Raw genomic sequence first — 23,464 nt, forward strand, 5'->3', positions numbered from 1 at the left:
ATATGAAATTGGCGTTTTGTATGGGAGGAACAAAAAGTCGGATATTTTTAAATATAATATATTTAATTAATGAAAGTATGAACCATTGTTTTCTATGCACTTTTGCCATCTCATAGGTAGTTCATTGATCCCTTTATTAAAAAAGCCAGTCGGACGGGAATCAATAAAATCTGTGAAGGCGATTTGGACTGCCCCATCAGAGTTAAATTTTTTCCCTTGCAAGAAGTTGTCACAATTTCGAAAAAAATGGTAATCTGTTGGAGCAAGGTCCGGGGAGTACGGAGGATTTCTTAGGCATTCCAATTGAAGCTCTTCTAATTTGGTAGCCGTCTGTTGTTCAGTGTGTGGTCTAGCGTTGTCGTGAAGTAGCAGTGGCGTGGAGCGATTGACCAGCCTAGGTTGTTTAGCCGCTAGCTTTTCCATCATGGTTTGCAATTGCTGACAATAGACATCAGCCGTAATAGATTTGAGAAAACTGCAATTAACAATACCGGCACTAGTCCACCAAACGCTAACAAGTAACTTTTTTGGGGTTAATTTTCGCTTGGGGCAGGATTTGGCTGGCTGGCCAGAATCCAACCATTGCGCTGAGCGCTTCCGATTATCGTAAAGAATCCATTTTTCATCACAGGTAATGATTCGGTTTAAAATACCTTCATTATTGTGCCGGTTCAGTAATGTAACGCAGCAGTCGACGCGCGTTTGCCGGTTTGCTTCAGTCAATTCGTGAGGTTTCAAGCTTTTTAATCTTCCCAATTTGCTTCAAGTGAATTAAAACAGTTTTATCACTAACACCGCAGCCTGCAGCTAACTCGGACGTGGTGTGCGATGGATCCGCTTCCACAATAGTCTTCAATACTTCATTATCAACTTGGGTCTCAGGCCGTCCACAGGGCTTGTTCTGCAGGTCGAAATTTCCAGAACGAAAACGTTGGAACCAAAAACGAACTGTGTTTTCTTGACCAACATGACCGCCATACACATCATTCACCTTTCGAGTCGTTTCCGCAGCACTAGTGCCACGGCGGAACTCGTACTCGTAAATAATGCGATACTTCCATTTTATAAAATGAGTGACGCAAACAGAAAAAAACAAATGAATGACGGTCATCGAAGCACAAATACATGAGTAAATAGCTGTACAAATTTGAATTTGAAATTCCTAACCAAAGAGGTGTTATTTGAGGTCAAAGTGGCCAGTACGACAAAACGCCAATTTCATATGTAAGGACCTAATATATTTATAATTAGGAGAATATAAATATACCAAGTTGCCTAACAAAATTTGACCGCAAAGCGTCGCACAACCGGCAACCGCTATCCTCGTCTGACAAATGATGTGACGCGATAACTCTCATACCTTAAATATTTAACAGCCAGCAAGCCTTATTTCCGGCCAGATTTAATAAGGCACCCATTTATAATAAAACGTACAATGACTGTCATAAATGTGACCTGCAATGGTAAAGGTTTTACCACTTCAAACGATACTAAAATTTTCGGGAGTTATATTCGATTCAAAATTGTCTGGACTTGCCTATTATGAACATCTTGTTATGAAATGTGCACAGCTGCTTAATATCATGAAATGCCTCTCAGGTGTATGGTGAGGGGCTCATCCGTTTTCTTTGAAACTTGTTTATAACGCTCTTGTAAGATCTGTTCTAGATTATGGCACATTTCTATTTGATGGTGGAAGGTCTTGGGAAGTAAAAAAACTTAATGTCATTCAGTGAGACAGGAGTGATGAAATCTAGCCCAACCGATGCTTTACAAGTAGAATGCTGCGATCCACCGTTAAAATTAAGAAGGCAATTTCTAAGTGATCGATTCTTGTTCAAATCTATGCAGTTTTCTAACCATCCTCTACATGGAAAACTGCACGAATTGAACAATATTATTTATACGTCTCGTAACTGGCGACACAAATCATTACCATGTCTAATAATAAGCTTTCGTAAATTTTTAACAATTCACCGCCGCATTCATCGATCTTCATCATTACCTATATTTATGACACAATTTCATTCTTTAATTCTAGATCCGGATATAAGATATGATATAGATGTGAATAAGCAAGATATTCTTTTGTCAAATATTCGTTTCATGTGTAGCGTTGAGAAAATTGAGATGGTTGGGATTATATTTTTACAGAAGCCTCTAAAATCTCTGTTGATGATTGTGTTGAAGTTGGTCTAGTTCATTGGCAATATAGAATAATACAAAAGATTAAACTTCCTCCTCAATCCTCGGTTTTTACTGGAGAGTGTTTTTCTCTTTTAAAAGCTTTAGGACTAGTTATTTTATTTAAATAAACTAAAAGAAAAATCATATTTTCAGACTCAAAAAGTGCGCAACAAACTATTGAAAAATTTCCATTCCAAATGAAACTTTGTTATCCTATTATTTGCGAAATACGTGATAAGCTTTTAATATGTTCTCAAAGAAATTACAACATTATCTTTGCATGGATTCCAAGTCACTGTGGGATTAATAGAAACGAAAAAGCTGATGAGCTTGCCAAAGAAGCTATAAAGGATGGAAACATAGATAGTCATAGTCCTCTTCCCAAAACCCATCTTTGGGACTTATGGAATGATATTTGGTTGAGAAGCAGCGAGTTCAAAGGCAAACATTATGCTGAAATTTAACTCAGGATCCCCAGTAAACCATGGTTCTATGGGATTAAAAGTTCTAAAATTGTCACCTCTACAATTTTAGAACTTTTAATCTCTAGAATGCGTTTAGGACATGTATGTACACCTCATCATTTAGCAAGGCTTCGTATTTTCGATAGTAATATTTGTGAGTGTGGGCGGGTATTGGTGACCTCGTCCATATTTTCTTTTCTTGCTCTCGACATGACCTCCTTTTGATTGCACCTCCTTTTATTTCTAAATTCCTTACAATTACTATTTTCCGTTTCCGATTAAAATCTCCTGCCTTTTGCTTTATCCTATAATGTATTATCTTCTTTCCTAATCAATAATAATATTAAGATGTTTATTTATGTACATATTTGTATCTGTTTGATGTCTTGTTTCTTTCTCTCTCCACCCTTTTACTTGAAACTGGATTAAAGTTAACACTTTTGCCATTATATTAAAAATAAAATCACTAAATTAAATTCGGAGGATTAATAGTTTTGAAAGATGAAAATAGAACTTTTACCTTTTATAAATTACCCAACCTCGAGAGAATAAATAGATTTGTTAAATAAAAATACATTTGTGTACAGCCAGGATTTGAACCTTTGACCAGTGTAACGCCACACTCTGAAGCTACTAGGCCTACAAGTGTATACATGTACTCACCTTAGCGAATATGTAACAGATTTTCGGCTTAACCGACTCTAATGAAATATAAATATTTTAATTATTCTAGGTATTCCTTAATCGTTCGTAAAATTTTTGTTTTGTTCAGCTTTTCCTCTAAGATAGTATAGGTCCACTGAAACTTCAGTGCTGCTGACAGCAACTTAAAGCTGAATTGGGCCCATTTTTTATTTAGGTAATAAAATTTAAGTATTTATTGGAAAATTCCACTGAAATAAAAAACCATTTTATTTGGATAATTAAATTTAAAATTTTTGGAATATAAATCCTGTAGTTAAGTAGATATAATTATTATGTTAAAAGGAGTCTTAGAAGGAATAAAAAACAAACTTTAAATACATAATTTATTTCTATGGTACATGTTTGAATGATTTGCCGAGAGTTAATAAACATTTTATCGTCAACATACAGAGGTAACCAACTTCATAAACCGGGTTTTCATTTAATTTTAGCGCATTACTATTTATTAATTTTAGCGAAGTCGATCCACGCTTGTAACACTAAAAGTCCGCTAATTTTTTGATTCCCTAATACATTCAGGAACAGCCACTGTATTAATTACTTTTAATATAAACATAAAAAAGTAACAAACATAAAGGCACACTTCCGTTTTCCGGCTTTTACGATTTTTTTAGACAGTCGCCCATTATTATTATTAGCTAGCAACACTGATTATGGAAAACTTTATTGTCTATGAATGGAACAAGGATACTGGCCATTTGGACCGGGCCTAGCACACGAAATTTATCTTTTAATACAATATGACCGGCGCTTACACAAAACCTAGAGACGATTGAGCTTAAAAACGTTAAATCTTCTGTTTACATATTCTAATTGATCGAACATATTTGATCTACTTTGTTTCTGTCAAAGCTATAATTATTCGGCCTCTTGAGTGCTGATTGACAGCTGACATTTTTAATAATACACTTAGCTGGAATCACATTTTAATTGATAGTATATGAATATTTCACTTTATAAGAACACCATCTAGGCATTCATTGATTATAGCAACCGTCACAGATAATATATTTAAGAGTAGATGTGAGGAAGTGCGCGGTAGATTGCAATATTGTTTAGTTATATGGGAACTATGCCTGGCTTGCTTAAAGTCCATAATGACACTTCACTTTATTATTTATGTTCGTCGAACGTCCTGCGACCTGGAATTGAAAATCAATAATTACATAACTATATCTAAACTAGCCATCTTATTAATAAACGCACTATAAGGCTTAACCTATTCAATGATTTATCTTATATCGAAATATACAACTTTTAGTAAATTTGGTTAAAGATTTTTAACTCTGAGATCGTACGTATTACCAGCTTATAGATTTTATTTCAAGGAATTAGCCATTCAAGTTAATTAATTTTAGTTAATATTAATTTTGGATTTCTCTAAATTTAAAAAAAAATACTTTTGTCTATTAATGTACTTATATTTTCTGTTTCATATATATTTTTATCTACGTTATATGTTCTGGCGTTCTATATTATCTAAGTGTTTTCTTTTATAATAAGTATGTTAGCTGTAAAAAAAAGAATGGCGCTACAGCCTTTTTAGGTCTGGGTCTCAGATTTCTGTATCTGTATTCATGGCATGTCACCATCAGCTTTAAAAGCAAAATTACTCATAAATAAAAATTTATTAATTAAAGTATGACATTAATTAGCGCTGAGTCTCGACTGAATTTCCCTCTTTATACCTAAATCTCTATATGTACTAAAAAAATAAAAATAACGCCTCAACCTATCAGTTATACGCCACGTGGTTCCAAAATAGTTATGCCATTATGCCATTCTTTTTGATGCAAACCCGGCTTTAACTAAACGTTATATTAATCATTACTTTAAAAATGTTAGTTATGTCGCATAAATTTACAATGTGCAAAGAGTATAGAAGTTATAGTAATATAATTAAACTAATATTTGTTAATATTAAGTTGTCGACTCTTTTTTTACAACACACCATTATAAAGTTCTTATTTTAAACTAAGTAAATAATAATTTAGATTTCTTTATGATTTTATATATGGTGGTAGGTCATTTGCATTTAAGAAACATGGCAATAATTATAACTTATACTTATACATGGCAATAAAATAAAGTTTTTATTTATTTACATTTACTAATACATTAATAAACTGGTATCACTGGTATATAAAGTTCTTATTTTAAACTAAGTAAATAATAATTTAGATTTCTTTATGATTTTATATATGGTGGTAGGTCATTTGCATTTAAGAAACATGGCAATAATTATAACTATAACATTAATATTTAATTTTTGAGAACTTTTCATCACCTTTATTATAGTTACATTGGTGTAATGAGGCAAAGTCATTTCATTAAATGGGGTGTTAAGTGTGGGAAACAAAGAGTTGTCTACTCTGTGGAACTAATTTTAAAACCATAAATCAAATAATTGTATATCCAGTCATAAAATAACCCTAAATGAAATAAAACTAAACTTGCATTTTTTTAAAAGGTTAGAACTATTACTATAAAAACAAAACGGCATATATAAATATACCAGACATAACTTTACTCCAAATATTTTGTATAATTTTTTAAATATTTCTTATTTAAACTATTTCAAAATTAGTGATTATTATCGAAGCAAATCTATATGCAGTAAATAATTTACCTAGCTAACTGTCGTCGGGCAAAGACGTGAATCGGTTGCCGAGTGCCAGCGGGTTGAGTGCGTGCTGTGCGCGGGGCGGGGGGGCACCTCCCGCCGTGCTCCAACCCCCACCGCGTTTCGCCCCCGCACCCAGCACAGGGAAGTAGTCCTCGTTGTGGATGTCCAGAGACGCTTTCTGTTGCCCATAACAAAGAATTAGTAAATCAACTTTTTCATTATACTATTTTTTTTTAATCCCACTGCTTAAACAACCATCACTGTCCTCGATATGTTCTTCGACACAAGCATTGAAGATTATTGACTATTTTCATGTAGCCTTTACTGTTCCATTGTGTAAATATTATTGTGTTTTTATCATATTTAATAATATAAACACAATTTAAACAGTTTAAAGTTTTTTTTCTATGTCTATGTCTTGAGATACATTTTAAAATATGGATCTATATGTACATGGAAGTTCAGATATCTAGGACATTTAGTAATTGTATATTTAAGATTCGTATCTGGAAGAGCCTTTATTTATAATTCTATATACAAAACATCTAGGTCACCTCAGATACGCAGACGACATAGCAGTGAGTGCTAAAGAACAAAGCTCTAAAAAATGCTTCAAATACTAGACAAAGTTAAAAAGTCAGGCTTACACTTGAACATTACAAAACCAAGAATTATATCCAAGAGCCTGTATAAGCATATCGGAATAAACAATATATGTAAATAATATGTTAATAACTATATAAATTTGGAAAACGAAACGGTAAGAATAGCAATGACAATGAAGTAGAGAGGTACTAACTAGGTCCACAAAGTAATTCTACAGTACATAAGAAGATAATTATTTAAATATTCTGCCTTGGTTGACATATGGAAATGAATTGTTGGTATAGTATGGTTTCTAGCAAGTAAACAACAGGAAAAAGCTGTCTACCCAGCATTGAGAAGGAAAAACAATTGATATTGATAATCGTAACAAAACAAAACTTACAGATGCACTTGTTAATAGGCATGTCATATCTAGAGTGCAGAATAAAAGGTGGAAACTTTAAAAACAAGGACTGGACCTACTGGAAAGACTCACAGCGCGATAAAGGAAAATATGGGCGGATGACGTAATAGAACTAGTGGGGAAAAACTACATGACTGCTGCTTAACACAAAGATATATGGAAAAGACTTTACAGAACACTAACAAAACCTAATTTTCAGAACTTACACTAACAGAACTAATACAAATATCAAGAAATTTCAACTAAATCATGATTATATTGATTAATTAACAAAGCTTTTAAATAATCTATGAATTTGTTGCCACACTTACATTCTGGGGACGCCGAACTGATCCATCACAAGGGCGTTGTCTCGACTGTGGCGGGACATAAGTGGATGTCGCACGGATTTTCTCTTCCACAGGTGGTGGTGGAGGTTTAACCACTACTTGTTCTGCTTCCACCTAAAACCCAAAAAAAAATACATATTCCCAATTTCTTATATTTATCTGGAATTTAAAGAATCTTTTTAATTACAACATGTACATTGCATGACATGCATAAGACAGAATGCTGAAGTGCCGAGTACAATCCCCTGCTTGCTAAAAACGGATAAGGATACTGGTCAAATCTGGACATAAAATATGTAAACAACTTAACATATTTTAAATCCAGTCATGCAGACAGATGAAAACATGTTTACATATTTTATATTCAGATGAGACTTTCATTGCAGAAAATTGTGTATAAATTCATTGAAGGTCAAATGGCAAAACAATAAACCTAGTTTTTAGTTGCAATTCATAATCATTTATGAACAATATGACATAAAATTAATGACTTATTAGTAAAAAGTGTTTATTACAGGAAAGAAAGTTAACATTTTTATGCAAAAAACTAACCTATAAGAAATTAAATAATAAAACAACATTTAAGGTAATAAAACTATTACCTTACTTACTTACCTTAAATGTTGTTTTTTTTTTATTTGATGGAAGAAAGCTGAACTCTGTAGTACCCAGATACCAAAATCAAAGACAATTAGTGTTTAGTAGAATATTAAAATGAATGTGACAAGGATGTATAACTATTCCAACTCCAATATACAATTTTTATAATAGGGCATACAACATTAATTATTGTTTTTAAAAAGTACTCCCAGTTTGAAAAATTCTTCTTAATGTGGCTTATAACACCATTAAATTTAAAATACATTAAACACTTTACATTCAAATGAATATTCCATCTATTAAATATTCCTGTGGAAAGTTGAAAGAACAAGAACCTAAAATAAATTATAAAAAAATATTAGCAGAGCTAATATCTAATTCCAAAGACCAAATAAATTATTATTGTAATGCTGCTAGCATTGTAATATGTACTTACCGGCTTGTTCCATGGGCCCTTGTTTTTTGAGTTTTCAGGGGTAGAGTCTTCAGCAGCTGTATCCCGCCCACTTTCTGGAGCTCTAGTACCTCTCTGCAGCACCTGTAGCTTGAGGCCTGTATAATCCTTTACAGGTTCTTCATATTCTTTCCACTCCTCTTCTTCCTAGAGATTACATTATTATATCAAAAAGGTTTGTAAGAAAGACATAATGATTCATAGACAAATTGCATTCACAATTTATGTAATAGTAGAAACAAACAATACAAAAATGATATCAGTTGATAACAAGTAAGTGTAGCTTAAATTGGTTTGTCATAGATTTGAACCAATCTTGAGTTTTGTTGATGGCCACAAAAATAGAACATAAAGTGCATTATATTAACACTTTTATCGAAATTAACAGGATCTGTATACAATTATGAACAGTATTGTGTAGTTTGTGACATTAAGTGACAAAAGGCATAAGTAGGTCATAATTTGCACAAACTTAAACTGTAGTTTTTTTTTCCAAAAATACATGAAAAACCCAAATACAATGTTGAAGCAAAATCATTTGCGAGAGATGGGTTTCTTAACCTGTAATTTAGGGCGAAGGAACGTCACTGATGTGCTACCGTACGAATTAGGTCAAAATCAAGCGTAATGCATTCTCAATCATCATTGTGATACATTCGGGCGATAGTATGTAAACCTGAAAAGACATGGTTTCCAACGAGAAACACCTGCTTTTGACACTTCGCGCATTTCAAATGTCGATAATCACCACGTAATTTAAAAACTTTAAACTAACCCTAATTGATCCAGCCTCCTCGCCTTCTGTCGCCGGCCTGTCTTTCTTCGGTCTTACATCCGTTTTCTGTTTTGTGTCCTCCAATTTTTTCGCCATTTCATCCGCAGTAGCAAACTTTTTGACCGACTTAGACTTTTTACGATCTTTTTTTGCGAAGAAATCGTCTAGATCAGCCATTGTGTAATTTTGGTTATAACTTTAATGTTGTTGTAAAACGTAAAAAAAACAGTAATATTGGAATAAAATATAATTAATAGGGGGAAATACGTGAATACTCCCCCGGAATGATTTAGTGGCAAGCGTGGCCGACTGTTTCTTTTTTAATGAAATGGCATATAGTAGTGTTGCCAAATGCCAGTTAAGTTAAGCATCAAGCATAGACTAAAGTCTATTCTTTTAACATTACTGATTTTTCTACTATAATAATATAAAATGGTAGCATACTTGAAAATAACTTTTAAAATTGTTACTTCAAATTTAACTATACTATCAAGAATTGACTACTGAAAAATATATACTTATATATATTTAAATATGCTGCTAAGACAATGTACAAAAATATTAATAGTACTATTTTTAACGGTATCTAGTCTAGACGCCAATTCTACCTATGGTTAATACAATGTTCTATTTGGCTTGTAGCAAAATTGGCATCTTAATTATATTAATTATGATATATTGATTTTGAAATTAAAAAAAGATATTAATTGTTATATAAGATGAGCAGTGTTCGCCTAATGGCTTCAGCGTGCGACTTTCTTCCCTGAGGTCGTAGGTTCGATCCCCGGCTGTGCACCAATAGACATTGTTTCTATGTGCGCATTTAACAGTCACTGCACGGTGAAAGAAAACATCGTGTGTAAATCCTTAGGTTTCCCTTAGACCAAAAAAAGTCGTCGGTGTGCGTCAGGCACAGACGCCTCACCTACTTGCCTATTAGATTAACAAATGATCATGAAACGGATAGAGAAATTTTTAGATTTAAAAAGGTTACAACCTTTTGCCATTGACTGATTTATTTTATATTTTATTAATAAGTAGTCTTTAGGATAATTTATTATTGTTAATTTGTAATAAATTAAAATATGGATGTTAATTAATATATATCGAATGAATTGATATGCACCATAAAAATAAAGCTATTATGTTGTTAAGCATGTATGAACCTATTTCGGCATATAAAACATTTCGAAAAAGACCATAACGAGAAAGAAATTTCTACTATTTCTGTAACACAGAACAAAAAAATTACGATGGAGATCTAGATAAAGGCTAGACTTCTTTTCTCAAATGATGTAGTGGCCCCTGACATCCCGGATATTCTTGCAGCGCTTAAGTCATAATATCCCAATGCTCCAGACACATCTGCTTTTTAAAACCTCACAGATTTCCAGGCCTGGCTTGAAACGCTATAAATTCATTCATACATTAAAATTCTTGAATCAACACAACTTGGCTTTGGCACTAAAGGCAGTTGCAAAGCTGCTATACACGCTTTGCGCACGCTCTTTACCAACAAACAATTTGATTTGTTGTAGAAAGTTGACGACAAAAATGCTTCAAATGTTTGTTGACCTAACCTCACTTTGTTGACAAAGGCTTCGATTAACGTCTGGTATCTAGATGATGGCTGTCTAGGAGGTAACGCACTTTTGTAATTTTAAGTCTATCTAAGATTATATCAGATTTTAGTTCAAAGCTAGACCACTTTAAATTTGGATAAATGAGAAATGTGTGTGTGTGTGTGTCCATGGTGAAAATTTGGACCCCGACGACACATTAAAAAATAATTAACATCTTAGCCCCAAATATAAAAATATATAAAAAAAGATCGCTGTAGCTCTTAGGGACCTCGACAATATCAAAATTTAAAGATCTTTCGGGTCTTCTAGTTATTAGAACAGACATAGCACTGGTCATTAAAAAAAATTGCCCTCTATGTAATCATTCAATTCCATTGCGTGATTTAGATAATATTTTAAAACTTCTTTATGTATCTAGTTTAAACGTTCGTTGTGTAAGTTACTCTACATAGGGACCAAACTTTTTAATTTATTTATTACTTTTTATTATTAGTATGAAGGTTAAGAAAATTGTAAATACTGTATATTTGATTATTCGGTTTAGTTTTAATAAACGATACGAAGAATGTAGTATGATATCACACACACATTAAAATAAAAGTTTATATATACTTAATGAAATTTAAAAAAATATTTCATCAAAATATTTATAGGTAACTCTAACTGATGATAACAACACATTTTCCTTATAAATTATTCAATACGAAACTATAGTTCAAATACCAAACAGTAGTGTAATGTGTTTCCCATTGTCAATTTGATAATAATATTTTTTATATAAAATTTCATTTTTTTAATTATATTTTGTCTATTAAATTCACTAGGTACTTATATTTAAGCCTTATTTGCTTTGACCCCGAACCGACCTCTCCCTTTTACAACTGAAATACGTAAGCTCTGGCCAGTATGCAAACGTTACATTTTGCTTATCACTACGCCTCGGAACAGACGTATCGACATTTATCAATAGTTATCTAATCTACCTGGCCAAAGGACTCACTTAGATCAAATAACCAAAGCAACTATGTTGGGTGTTGTAACCAGGTCAAGCCTCCTTGGAAGGAATGTGATGAAAACATTCATCAGGAATGGATCCCATGGAGGTGTTCCAGGGGAGGTAAGTTATTTTTTAAGTTATTTATTTTTTTATCTTTATAGTTACGTAACATTAGAATAGACCACGCTGGTAGTATATTAAAAATAATTTCTAATATTGTATACTATTTTAAAATTTAGCTTAGAACTGGGAGTATAAATGTTTAAACTACTCAGTTAATAATAAATAATATTAATTTCACTAGAAATACCCTGACAAATTTAAGTTAATAGCAGGTTTTATAATCGAAGTTTGGAAGTTTATACTATTCATATGACTGTGTAACGTGTAACGTTTTAACTAAGGAGGCGAGCGATTTCTGATACTCTCACTTTTTACTTCTCGAAGTTTGTTAGCTGTGTGTGCCTTGTTTTTACATATTTATTAATAAATTAAAAAATCTTAACAATGAAATATGTAATAACGAATAAAGAAGTTATTATAAAACTTTCAGAACCTTCCCTTCAACATTCACAATAGAACACGATTGACTGTCAATTTTTTCTTCTACATCTTGACTGGTATTTCAGCACCATTTGTCATCACAGCTTACCAAATGAAAAAGTAAAAGAAGCTAAGTAAGGTAAGAAGTATTTGCTCTCTAGCATGTTATATTATTTCGAAAATGTAAAAAATGTCATAGCAATGCGGCATGGCATTCGTAAAGTCTGTAAAATTACCTCCTTGCGATATTTTTTGTATATATAGCCGTCGACAACATACATGAGGGTTTTATCCCTGGTTTAAACTAACAAACTAATGATGTCTTCCTATTGCCTAAAATCATCTTTCTTTTAATTCACTTGGGAACTTTCTTTAAAGTTTTTAAACTCTTTAAATCGTATTTAAAAATTATGACAAAATTCATACATATTGTATAGCATTTTAAAAACTCAATTGCAGTACAATGTCTAATGTTCGTAAAAATGAACAGGAAAATCATTCGCTTATTATTTTCCTTGTCCGCGGTAAATATATAGTTACAGCGGTGATGGCGTATAATGTCATAAAAGTTTAATAAGTTGTTCCAACACAACCATTGGTATCACAGTTTATTACTATAACCAATATTATGTGGTAACCGATACAATTAAATAAAACTGGTATTATTTTTGATACGCTTTTATTGAAAGTTGCTAAAATGATTGTGAACAATTTAAAGATTGCTGCGTGATTCAGGCATAAACGATAAAATATGATGTTAATAAAATTAACTACAAAATATGGAGTAAATTAAAACAATACGTTTAATTCATATTACCTAAATTTATCTTTTAGTTGTATGAATGATGTATGCACAACACAAATATATTCTTGGTAATTTTCTCTATTACATTTGCGTAACAATTACCTAAGTATTTTCTTAACTTAATATACAGATAATACTTCACACAAAAATAGTCATCGTCAGCTGATGTGATAGGTAAAGATACATTTCCTATCCCTATACTGCGTCACCCAGATTCGATTCTCCGTGAAATATTATTTGTCTTGAAACGCTGGTCACTTTGCCATAAGATAATAGAAATGTGTCCCCGTGACCATTGCTGGTTACATAGGTAGGTACATTTGTTGTACTATTTAACTTTGATAGTTATGTTCCATGGTTAATGGTTTACCTGAGTTAATAGGTTGTAGAATGATATAGCCTTTCTTGATTAGTTGGACTTACCAATACTGAAATTATTTTTTAATCAAATAAGCAAACATGGGTAGGCGGGGTAGTGTACCTAAAGCTCTAATTGAGTTTAATTTTTAATGCGAATGAGCCTGGTTTCATGTCAGAATGCTATAAAGATGGTATCGGAGTCATTCTTTATTATTAGATTATAGTGTTGAAGTCGTCCTTTTACCCTTCAAAAATCAATACGAAAACACTTCCAGGGTTGCATGTGTGGCAAAAGTAAGCATCACTCTTTAGGAAGAGCTCGAGTATGTTATTAAATGACTTATGAATTTTATAGATTTTGTTTTGCTGCATTTATCTTGGTAGTTTCAGATTGTGAAAAACGAGGTGAAATTGTTTATTGACTTATTATCCAACCGACTCAGATCATCACGTTAATTTTTTTACATTTACCTGAAGTCTTCAGGTACTTTATTATATGTGAGTTATACAAGGAAACAAAAACACATGTTTCTAACATAAAAAAAATATACTTTGTATAACATTGTAAATACTGTATATTTGTATATAATATTTACTTAGAATAAACAAAAAAAAAATGATTTTGACCGAATATAACCAATGTAAAAAAAATCGGTACCAAATTCGATAATTTTAGAATAGAATAATAATAGTGCATATATCTATTGTAATTTGTACCTGAAAGCGGATAGGCGCGTTTATGTGATTGAAATAACCACGTGAAGTTTATGATCCATTGTTTTCGGTGGAATGCAATATTTTCATTGACAAGAACAAACATACAACATACATACACAAGCTGTAAAAATCATTATTTAAAGTTACATATTGAATTCGTTTCGCACAGCATATGTGCTATTTTAGATATAATTTAAACTTAAATTGCCATATAGTTTACAAATCGTGGGATACGTTTTGACAAACGTTCTGTTGGAATGTGTGTTTATTTTTATACTTATTTCTGAATAGTAAACGTTATTACACTTCCCACATTTCCTAAGCAATCGTTACCGTAATATAAGTGTTTTAACTTTTAAACAACATATTATATATAATATAATAAATCTGGAAATCTACATGGATTTGCCCGCATAGCAGACGCATTCATATAAATGATATTGATTTTGCTATTATTTGAATTAATAATGAAATACGTGAATTATGAATACAAAAAGTAATTTTCATTGTTTAATAATGATTTCTTTTTAGTTATCCCAAATTAATATTATAATAAACAAGCATTAAGTTTTTTCAATTTATTTTCAGATATAATTCTTGCGTGGACAAGTGAGAATAATGATTATTAACTTTATACAAATTAATTAAGAATATAAATAGCTAAATAAATTAATAGAGCTCATTTTTCTTGTTTTATTCTTAGTATAGGTTGCGTTCAGATTTTGTGATCAAGAAACTACCAAATTTCTTGAACGCAATGGTAGTTAAGCGTACATAGTCATAGAAAGAGAAAGAGACAGATCGATTTTAGATAGCCTTTGCAACTGCGGATTGCGGATATTTTCATTTCCATCTTGCAGTGATAAAACTTAATTTGTAACAATGCAGGCTCCATTATCTCGCCTTTCAACTAGATTAGGCAGAAATGTTATGTCTAACTTCGTGCGAAACCATTCTCATGGTGGTGTCCCTGGCGAGGTAAGTTCCAAATTCAAAATATTACATAATCGTCTTTTGTCAAAACTTAAACTGTAATACATATTCCTACTTTCTACTCTAATAAGTATGATAATATTTTTCGGATGTTAGTCAATAGGCACATGTTATACATGTAATTTTTACGATTATAATCTTACCAACTGGTATTGCTACTGATGAAGTAACCTTAAAAGTTTGAAATCTTAAATGTCAGAAAACTACTTTACGTTTAAAATCTGTGTGCGATTATAGTAATTTTTTGATATATTGTTTATAATTTTAACAGTATTTCATTTTATTCATCATGCAATATTATGGTTTAAAATAATATGTTCTTATAGGCATTTGACTTGGTTTATATTCACTTCTCACACTACAGTAAATAATAATAAATAAGGTACACATTTCATGATTTCTGTATATAACAAAGTTATTATATTAATTTTCAGAATCTGCCATTTGACATCCAAAACAGGCACAAACTTACTTTAATGTTTACTGTTTTCATTGGATCCGGTCTAGGAGCACCCTTCCTCATCACCCGCCACCAACTGCTTAAGAAGTAAATAGCATTACCTGTTTACATAAGACTTATTTATAAAAGTCCCATTATTTATAAAAACTTATTTAGTCTAACTGCTCTGTTTCAGCTAATGTCCTCATTTGTCTTGCTTTATTTTGATAGGACATTATATATGTGTTTACACTGTTAAAATAACAAATACCATAAGAGTACTTTTACTTTTGTAATGTGTTTACTTTTAACTACAATGACATAGAGAGGATTCTTAAACTGTCTGTTTCAAATACTACTATATAACATTAAATAAGCATGTATATTGCAATTAAACAGAACATGGGTCTTAGATTATATCTTAAGTATTTATTGGTAGGAAGAGCCTATGACTACCAAATTATTATATCATCTATATCATAATATATATTATATATCTATATTACATAGTCAGCAACATTAGCAGGAGAGTTACCCATAAGTGAGAAATTAATTGTAAGATCCTTTTTGCAAATAATGACTTCTAACTAATTTCATTTATTTTTCTTTTGTTCCAGGTAATCTCATAATTCTTTAAATCAGTTTAGGTTAAGCTAGAAAAGTGTATTATGTTATAATAAATTATAATAGAGAAACTGTTAATTTTCTTAAATAATTTTAATTGTCAACAAAGTTGGTACAAAAGCCCTTCAACCATATTTGTATTTTTTGTGGCCTAGTAAAACCCCTACTAAACAAAATAGAACTTGAAAAAATTATAAATAGAAGAGTTCTGTATTCTTTAGAGTAATTAATTAATGTATTATCTACTTACAATTCAACGTATACTGTAAGATATAATTCTTAAGTTATACTTTGAATTATATAAATAATTTAATGTGAAGTAATTGAATATATACAATGTTTTTTTTAATTAACCTAAAAAAAATACTATTTCCACTTTACTCTGGCTGAAATTGGGTAATTATATTCTGTGGTTGAAATTAAGTTGTGTGTTGTCATGTCATTTACAGGGCCCTTGTGATGTTGATTGTCAATACTCAATTGTCATTGTTATTTGTATCAAGTAACAAGTTGTTCTTGTCGGTGAAATGCGAATGTAATACTCCTAGTATTTCGTAAATAAATAATAAACGTTTTTTGCAATATTCAATATTTTAGGAAGAAAAAATAATACCAGCAAAAATTTGGTATAATTTTATCCAGACTTATATTCCAACCTTTTCGCCGGTAATCTTCAATAAACATGAGTGAAACTTCTTGTTATATTCTTGATAATGGGGCTTATACAGCTAAAGTAGGTTTATCCACAATGGAACCGAAAATTGTACCCAATTGTATTATGAAAGCTAAATCAGAACGCCGTCGACCATTCATAGGCTCACAACTTGATGAATGTCGCGATGCTTCGGGCTTATTTTACATATTACCATTCCAAAAAGGTTTTCTTATTAATTGGGACACGCAAAAAACAATATGGGACTTTATATTTAGCAAAGAATGTTGTCCAGTAAATTTTAGTGAAACTCCATTGATTTTGACAGAGCCTTTGTTTAACTTTCATTCAATTCAAGAAGCAATGACGGAAATTTTTTTTGAGGAGTATGAATGTCAGTCATTATTACGTATTAATGCAACAGATTTGGCAGAATATCATTATAGAAAGCTTCATAAAAATGAAGGTACTGTAGTTGTTGATTCTGGCTACAGCTTTACTTACATAGTTCCATATATAAATGGAAAAAAGTATAAGGAAGGTATTAGGCGCATAGATGTTGGAGGAAAAGTCTTAACTAACCATTTAAAAGAGATTTTAAGTTATCGTCAGCTAAATGTTATGGAGGAGAGTTATGTTATTAATCAGGCAAAGGAAGACTCCTGTTTTGTATCACGTGATTTCATGGGAGATATGCAAATAACTAGAAGAACAGGTAAACCTTTAATAATATGGTTTCACCTTGATTTAATTGCTTTATTAAATGGTTAATTATTTGGAAATTCATTGTTACCACTAACTTCCTAAAAACATAATACTATACTAAATAAAATTAAAAAAATTGTTAGTTGAATTATTAATTTTTATTATTATAAACCTTTTTATATTCTTCAGGTTCTAGAAACACAATAGTTAAGGACTATGTTTTACCAGATTACACCACATTAAGGAGAGGATATCTTCGAGATATTGTTAGACCAAATGAAGATTTAGAACAACAAACATTACGAATGAACAATGAACGATTTAGCATACCAGAACTATTGTTTCATCCTTCAGATGTTGGAATACCACAAATGGGTATACCAGAAGCAATAATTAATAGTATTGATTCCTGTCCTGAAGGTAATAAGGAAAGTCTGTTGGAGAATATAATATTGTATGGTGGTAATGCTTTGTTTCCGGGATTTCGTGATAGAGTTTTTAATGAAGTTCGTGCATTAGCATTAGACCACTTCGATGTAAACGTTAGTATTGCCGAAAACCCAATTACCTATGCGTGGGAAGGTGGAAAGTATTTGTTTAAAGATCCTGACTTTTATTCATTTTGTCTAACAAAAGAAGAATATGAAGAGGAAGGAAGGAATTTGGCATTTGAAAGGTTTGATATATAGCGGAGAAAACGAGCGAGAAATTCTTCAGAGTAAAGGATATCGCTCGGTAAATGTCTGATTTCTTATAAAATTTATTGTAAATTCTATGTATAAAAATATCATGTACATTATTGATGGACTAACAAAATAAGATGTTTTGGGGCATCATAAGTTAGATTTCTATGCTAATAATGGAAATCAGTACCACTATATGGATTTATTATAGGATATGTGAAATACATCTATAACCCTTAATAGTGGTCTATTAGTGGTAGGAGTGGTAGCATGGAAAGAATTTGAATCCCAGCATGCTCTTCTTAATTTAAAAATTTACCTGTTTTATTATGTAATAACTTCCACAATACATATTAGAAGCTTTTAATACTTACTTTAGTGTAAAAAAAATTGTATAATTAGTATGAATTCCTAACATAACAGTAAAATTATGTTGTCCATTGTACATGTAAATTACCATATATTATTTTTAGGATATTGTAAAAAGATAAGATAAAGTTATATCTTAATGCCAAGACTGAGATTTAAATACAAGATTGAGGGTCAAACCAAGTCATGTTGTTATTATGTAGCATTTTTAAAAGAAGGTCCTAGTAAAGTAAGCATATTATTTCTACATCCATATAATTAATGGTTTAACATGGTTTGATAATGTAAATCTGAATAAGTTTTACAGTAATGTATATTCATTACAAGTAAATTTTTAAAAGTAAAAACCTAATTGTAACTTGGTAAAAAATACTCAAAATAGTTTATTATTTTTATTCTATTAAAAACTTCCATTACATATTTACCTAAGCAAAATTGTTAAGAACCAACAAATAGAATACAGTATTCCTATAAACAATAAATGCATGTCATGTTTATTATATTTTATATTCTTTTTTCAATGAAATATAGCTCTTTTGTGGTTTGTATTATTAGATAAATATCTATTTGTAAATCAGTCTACTTATAGGTCAAACTTGAATATTTAAAGTAAACCACTGACATGTCTTAACACAATTACAGAAATAATTCATAAAACAGTGTTATAAAGCCGATTTTGTTAATAATTCCTATAAATATTCACTCAGATCTCCATAAAATAAGAGTGGAGATAAATTGTGTTAAATGTTTAAAACCAACACTAATTTCAAAATAAGTTTTATTAGAATTAAATTAATAAGTAAAATAATGTGAATACATCTAGTATGTGACATAAAGTAAATTAAAAGCTAAAATAATATGCTTTGTGAATTATTCACAAATGAAGCAAAACAGATCAACTAATGGTTAAATTGGTATAAAAGTGCAACCAAATACTTTTAAGATTGTTTACTTCAGTTTTAAAAATAAATTGTTTCATTAACCTTTTTGCCATTTATTGAATTCTTTAAAATGCCTTCCTCATAATAGTGTTTACAGTATCAAAAACTAAGAGACAGTATATGGCATAGGTGCACATTATACAAGCAGTATAAAGCAATTGCTAATATTTTATTTGAAAACAGAATTTTTAGGTTCACCATGTGCTTTGTTTTTGCACAAATGTATTATTTATTTAAGCAAACAAAAATAGTACTCAAGACCCCCTATATAAATTAAGTTAAGCTAACTTAAAAATACTTGGATTAAGGGGGGCTATTTTAATAAAATTTATTGCATATTATCAGCTGGAGAGCGAACATCATCAATTTTGAGTATCATTTTGACAAGTTGAGTGGCGAGTGCAATCTGTTGCTTCTTAGAGTGAAGGGATTCAATTACATTGAGTGCTTTCATATCATTTGAATCTGAAAAAAAATTTACTGCATCAGCATTAAATTCTAGAAAACCTATCAGGTTTGTTAAATATATAGCTATCAAAAATAAAAATTATGATTATAATGCTTCAGTATATATACTTTGGTAAGGCTATAGTATAAAAATTGTAATCCTTTTACCATTTTACTCAATACTCAGTTGACAAACTTACCACTGTTCATGCAATCAATTCCAAGATTTGGATTGTTCTCGGCTGCCTGACGAGCCTTCACATCTGATAGAGCATCAATTGGAGACAAACCACTGCAAAATCAAGCATTCCTCTTAAAATGACAGATTAAACAATTTTACTTTCTAGACTATGTGTCACTCAAATTGCTTTCAGACATATCAAGAGTAACTTATTGTGGTTATAGTAACAGAATAGAATAATTTATTAATTATTTATAAAGATGCCTCAGACACAGCCAAGGAAAATAATCATTATAAATCATGATTAAATAATGAAATTTTATCATCATTGGCATATAACAAATAAGTGTTAAGAATAAAACATGTTACATAACCATTCTTTCAAAACCTCTCTGATATACTGTGAGCTTGTATGTATTTATTTAAAAAGTTATATGGTAGCTCAGTGTTTTAATTCAACAAAGACAAAGAAGCAAATTGATTACCTGTTCTCAGCTAATGCCATAGGAATAGCTTCCAAGGCATCAGCAAAAGCTCTGTAGGAATACTGATCAAGTGAAGATAATTTATCAGCTTCACGTGCTACAGCCAAGGAACAAGTCACTTCAGCTGCACCTCCACCATATACTACACGAGAGTCCTATTCAGAAAAGTATGTTAAGATAAAAATTATGACTAAAATAACTGTATGCTAAAAATAAGGTATGCATTGCAATACAAGTTTCCTTCTTCAAGAATTGTTTAGTCTGTTAATATAACACCACACTCTTAACATTATACAATGCAACCATAATAACATTATTAATGAGTTAAAATAAAAGATTTAGTAGAAATGTAGTTGGTGGGTTACATTTTATGTTTTCACACCTAAAACACTCACCACATATAATAAAGATGATATTAATTTCAATAGTTAAATAATAATGTTTCTATAAAACTCACCTGAACCAAACTTCTAACAATGCATAATGCATCATGCACACTGCGTTTTGCCTCCTCAACAATCATTCGGTTACCGCCACGAACCAAAACTGTGACAGCACGAGAGTTTGAGCACTCTTCAATCACCAACATCTCATCCTTTGTTGTGCCAAAAGCTGTAATTCATTAAATTAATTATTATAAAAATTTAACTACATTAATTGTATAAATAGCAAAAAAATGTTCTTATATTTGAGTGGCCTTTATATATCAACAGATAATTAAAAATTACCAATACATACTCAATTCTCTCACAAGTCCACAGTGTCCAAGTTTCTCTGGAGATAACTCTTCAAATCTAGGCACAATACGACCACCAGTAGCAATAGCTATTAACTCCATCTCAGGTCCACCAACCCATCTTACTGCTGGCAATTGTTCAGACAGGAGAAGGTGATTTGCTTCATCATCAAAGCCCCATTGGCAGATGGCCAGTGTAGCACCAGTATCCTTAACTTTGCGGACCATTTCAATAAACTTTTCATGTTCATACTGCCTTAAGTCTCTGTATTCTTCAACTGAGCCAACTTGGAGCTTATGCTTGGTTTTTGGCTTGGGTGGTTCAAATGCGCAGGTTAGGATTGCCAGTTTTACATCTTTAAGAACTTTAGGCATTTGTGGGTGGCTCATAGTTTTGTCTATGACAACACCACGAACAAGCATGGAATCTTCCATCCTTCCTCCAACCTTCCCTTCAACTTTAATTAGTTCAAAATTGACATCACGCTTCTCTAAGTCTGCTACTGACAGAACAGCCTTAAAATAAGAAATTTAATTATTAAAATAAAAAATACTAATACACATAGAGACTTTCTTAACTATTCAAGAACAAAGTACTTCAGAAAAAATTTATCTTAGATAACAAAATTAGATATTTATTCAAGCCTTAACTTACATCAACAGCAATTTCTGCCATCAAGCGGTGACATTTAACAACAACTTTACTACCAAGAGTTGTCATGGCAACCTTAATGAGATGTTCCCTTGTATTCTTGTTAACTGGGAAGGCTTCACTGATGCTGTCTAGGTGTGCCAAAGCAGTTGCTGCAGCTAACTCAAAACCATCAGCAATTCTTATTGGGTGAATACCCTTATCTAACAAGTTGGATGCCTGCTCCAAAAGAGCGCCTAAAAAAGATTATAGTTAAAAACTAACTTCTTTTGTATTAGACAACAAATTTGGTGAATTTGTGTTTATATTATTATATAAATACTGTAACACTTTTGAAAGAAAAACTTTAACATTGACAAAAAAGCATTTAAAACGACCAAAATTATGTTTTAAGTCATATTTATATAGCTGAAACAATTAAGATAAAAGTTACTGATATTTAACAATACCTGCTAAGACAACAACACCAGTGGTACCATCACCAATCTCATCATCCTGACTCTGAGCTAGTTGTACCATCAATTTTCCAATCTGGTGTTCAACATCCATCATCTTTAGAATAGTAGCTCCATCATTAGTGACTGTCACTTCACCATCAGAAGATACCATCATTTTGTCAAGACCACGGGGCCCCAAAGATGTTCGGAGGATCCCCGAGATTTGACGTGCTGCTTGAATATGGGACTAAAAGAAATTTTTTACTTAAATTTTTTAAAGATAATTACAAGATTAAAAAATAACTTTTCACGCATAAGTGATTAATATGTAGTATGTATGAGAAGAAACTTGACTGTTTATTTGTATGGAAAGCAAGCGTCGATTTTTTGTATCATGTGACTCAGAACCGAAATGAACAGAACACCACCTGTGTACTTTTAATGATTTTTATATGTTAAATACATATTTTTTTGTAAAACAACGAACGTATCTTAATAAACTACTTAAATATGACTTATTTGTGAGTTTATCAGACTAAAATAATTCTCCTAATATTCCTGATAAATATTAGAAAAACTTTTAAGGTTACAACTATAGTAATAGTATAGCAATATTACGGTATCTTAGAACAATGAAATTAAATTTTATTGTGATCGTAAGTTAGATTATAGTTTTGTCACTAAAATAACACAATCTATTAAGAAATTTACCTTCAAAGCATCAATACCGGTCATCCGCTTTTGGCTCTCTTGATCCCTTAGAATAATAAAAGGACGACCATATTCGTCGAAAGCCACAGTTCCTGGGAACATGGACATTTTGAAATTTTCTTAATACACAATTAGGATTCAAACTGATTTCTTTTATTGAATATTTTCAGAAAGCAGGCAGAAGACTCAAAGACACTTTTGACATTAGTGTTTATTATTTACAATTTGTTGAACACAGATGAAAAATTAAAATTT

The 23,464-nt window shown here is 31.2% G+C and overlaps 4 protein-coding genes across 4 annotated transcripts; 2 read left to right on the forward strand and 2 right to left on the reverse strand.

Moving 5' to 3' along the window:
* Nucleotides 1-3,665: 3,665 nt before the first annotated feature.
* LOC123717396 (protein CDV3 homolog) lies at nucleotides 3,666-9,483 on the reverse strand. The gene is made up of 5 exons (XM_045673368.1): nucleotides 9,150-9,483; nucleotides 8,357-8,521; nucleotides 7,303-7,434; nucleotides 5,986-6,160; nucleotides 3,666-4,498 (listed from the first exon to the last, which is right to left on the reverse strand). Exons 1-4 carry the CDS (start codon nucleotides 9,324-9,326, stop codon nucleotides 5,990-5,992), a joined length of 645 nt encoding a protein of 214 aa, XP_045529324.1. The 5' UTR covers nucleotides 9,327-9,483; the 3' UTR covers nucleotides 3,666-4,498; nucleotides 5,986-5,989.
* A 2,086-nt stretch (nucleotides 9,484-11,569) lies between these two features.
* Nucleotides 11,570-15,698, forward strand: LOC123717099 (cytochrome c oxidase subunit 7C, mitochondrial-like). The gene is made up of 2 exons (XM_045672906.1): nucleotides 11,570-11,849; nucleotides 15,582-15,698. Exons 1-2 carry the CDS (start codon nucleotides 11,757-11,759, stop codon nucleotides 15,696-15,698), a joined length of 210 nt encoding a protein of 69 aa, XP_045528862.1. The 5' UTR covers nucleotides 11,570-11,756.
* Nucleotides 15,043-19,788, forward strand: LOC123717095 (actin-related protein 6). Its single transcript, XM_045672900.1, has 3 exons — nucleotides 15,043-15,132; nucleotides 16,204-17,577; nucleotides 17,757-19,788. The coding sequence occupies exons 2-3, from the start codon at nucleotides 16,893-16,895 to the stop codon at nucleotides 18,254-18,256; spliced, it is 1,185 nt and encodes a 394-aa protein (XP_045528856.1). The 5' UTR covers nucleotides 15,043-15,132; nucleotides 16,204-16,892; the 3' UTR covers nucleotides 18,257-19,788.
* Nucleotides 19,381-23,428, reverse strand: LOC123717094 (T-complex protein 1 subunit epsilon). The gene is made up of 8 exons (XM_045672899.1): nucleotides 23,210-23,428; nucleotides 22,511-22,745; nucleotides 22,065-22,297; nucleotides 21,412-21,925; nucleotides 21,131-21,285; nucleotides 20,674-20,828; nucleotides 20,208-20,299; nucleotides 19,381-20,025 (listed from the first exon to the last, which is right to left on the reverse strand). Exons 1-8 carry the CDS (start codon nucleotides 23,315-23,317, stop codon nucleotides 19,889-19,891), a joined length of 1,629 nt encoding a protein of 542 aa, XP_045528855.1. The 5' UTR covers nucleotides 23,318-23,428; the 3' UTR covers nucleotides 19,381-19,888.
* Nucleotides 23,429-23,464: the final 36 nt, after the last annotated feature.

The sequence above is a fragment of the Pieris brassicae genome, chromosome 12, assembly GCF_905147105.1.
Source record: "Pieris brassicae chromosome 12, ilPieBrab1.1, whole genome shotgun sequence".
Lineage (NCBI taxonomy): Eukaryota > Metazoa > Arthropoda > Insecta > Lepidoptera > Pieridae > Pieris > Pieris brassicae.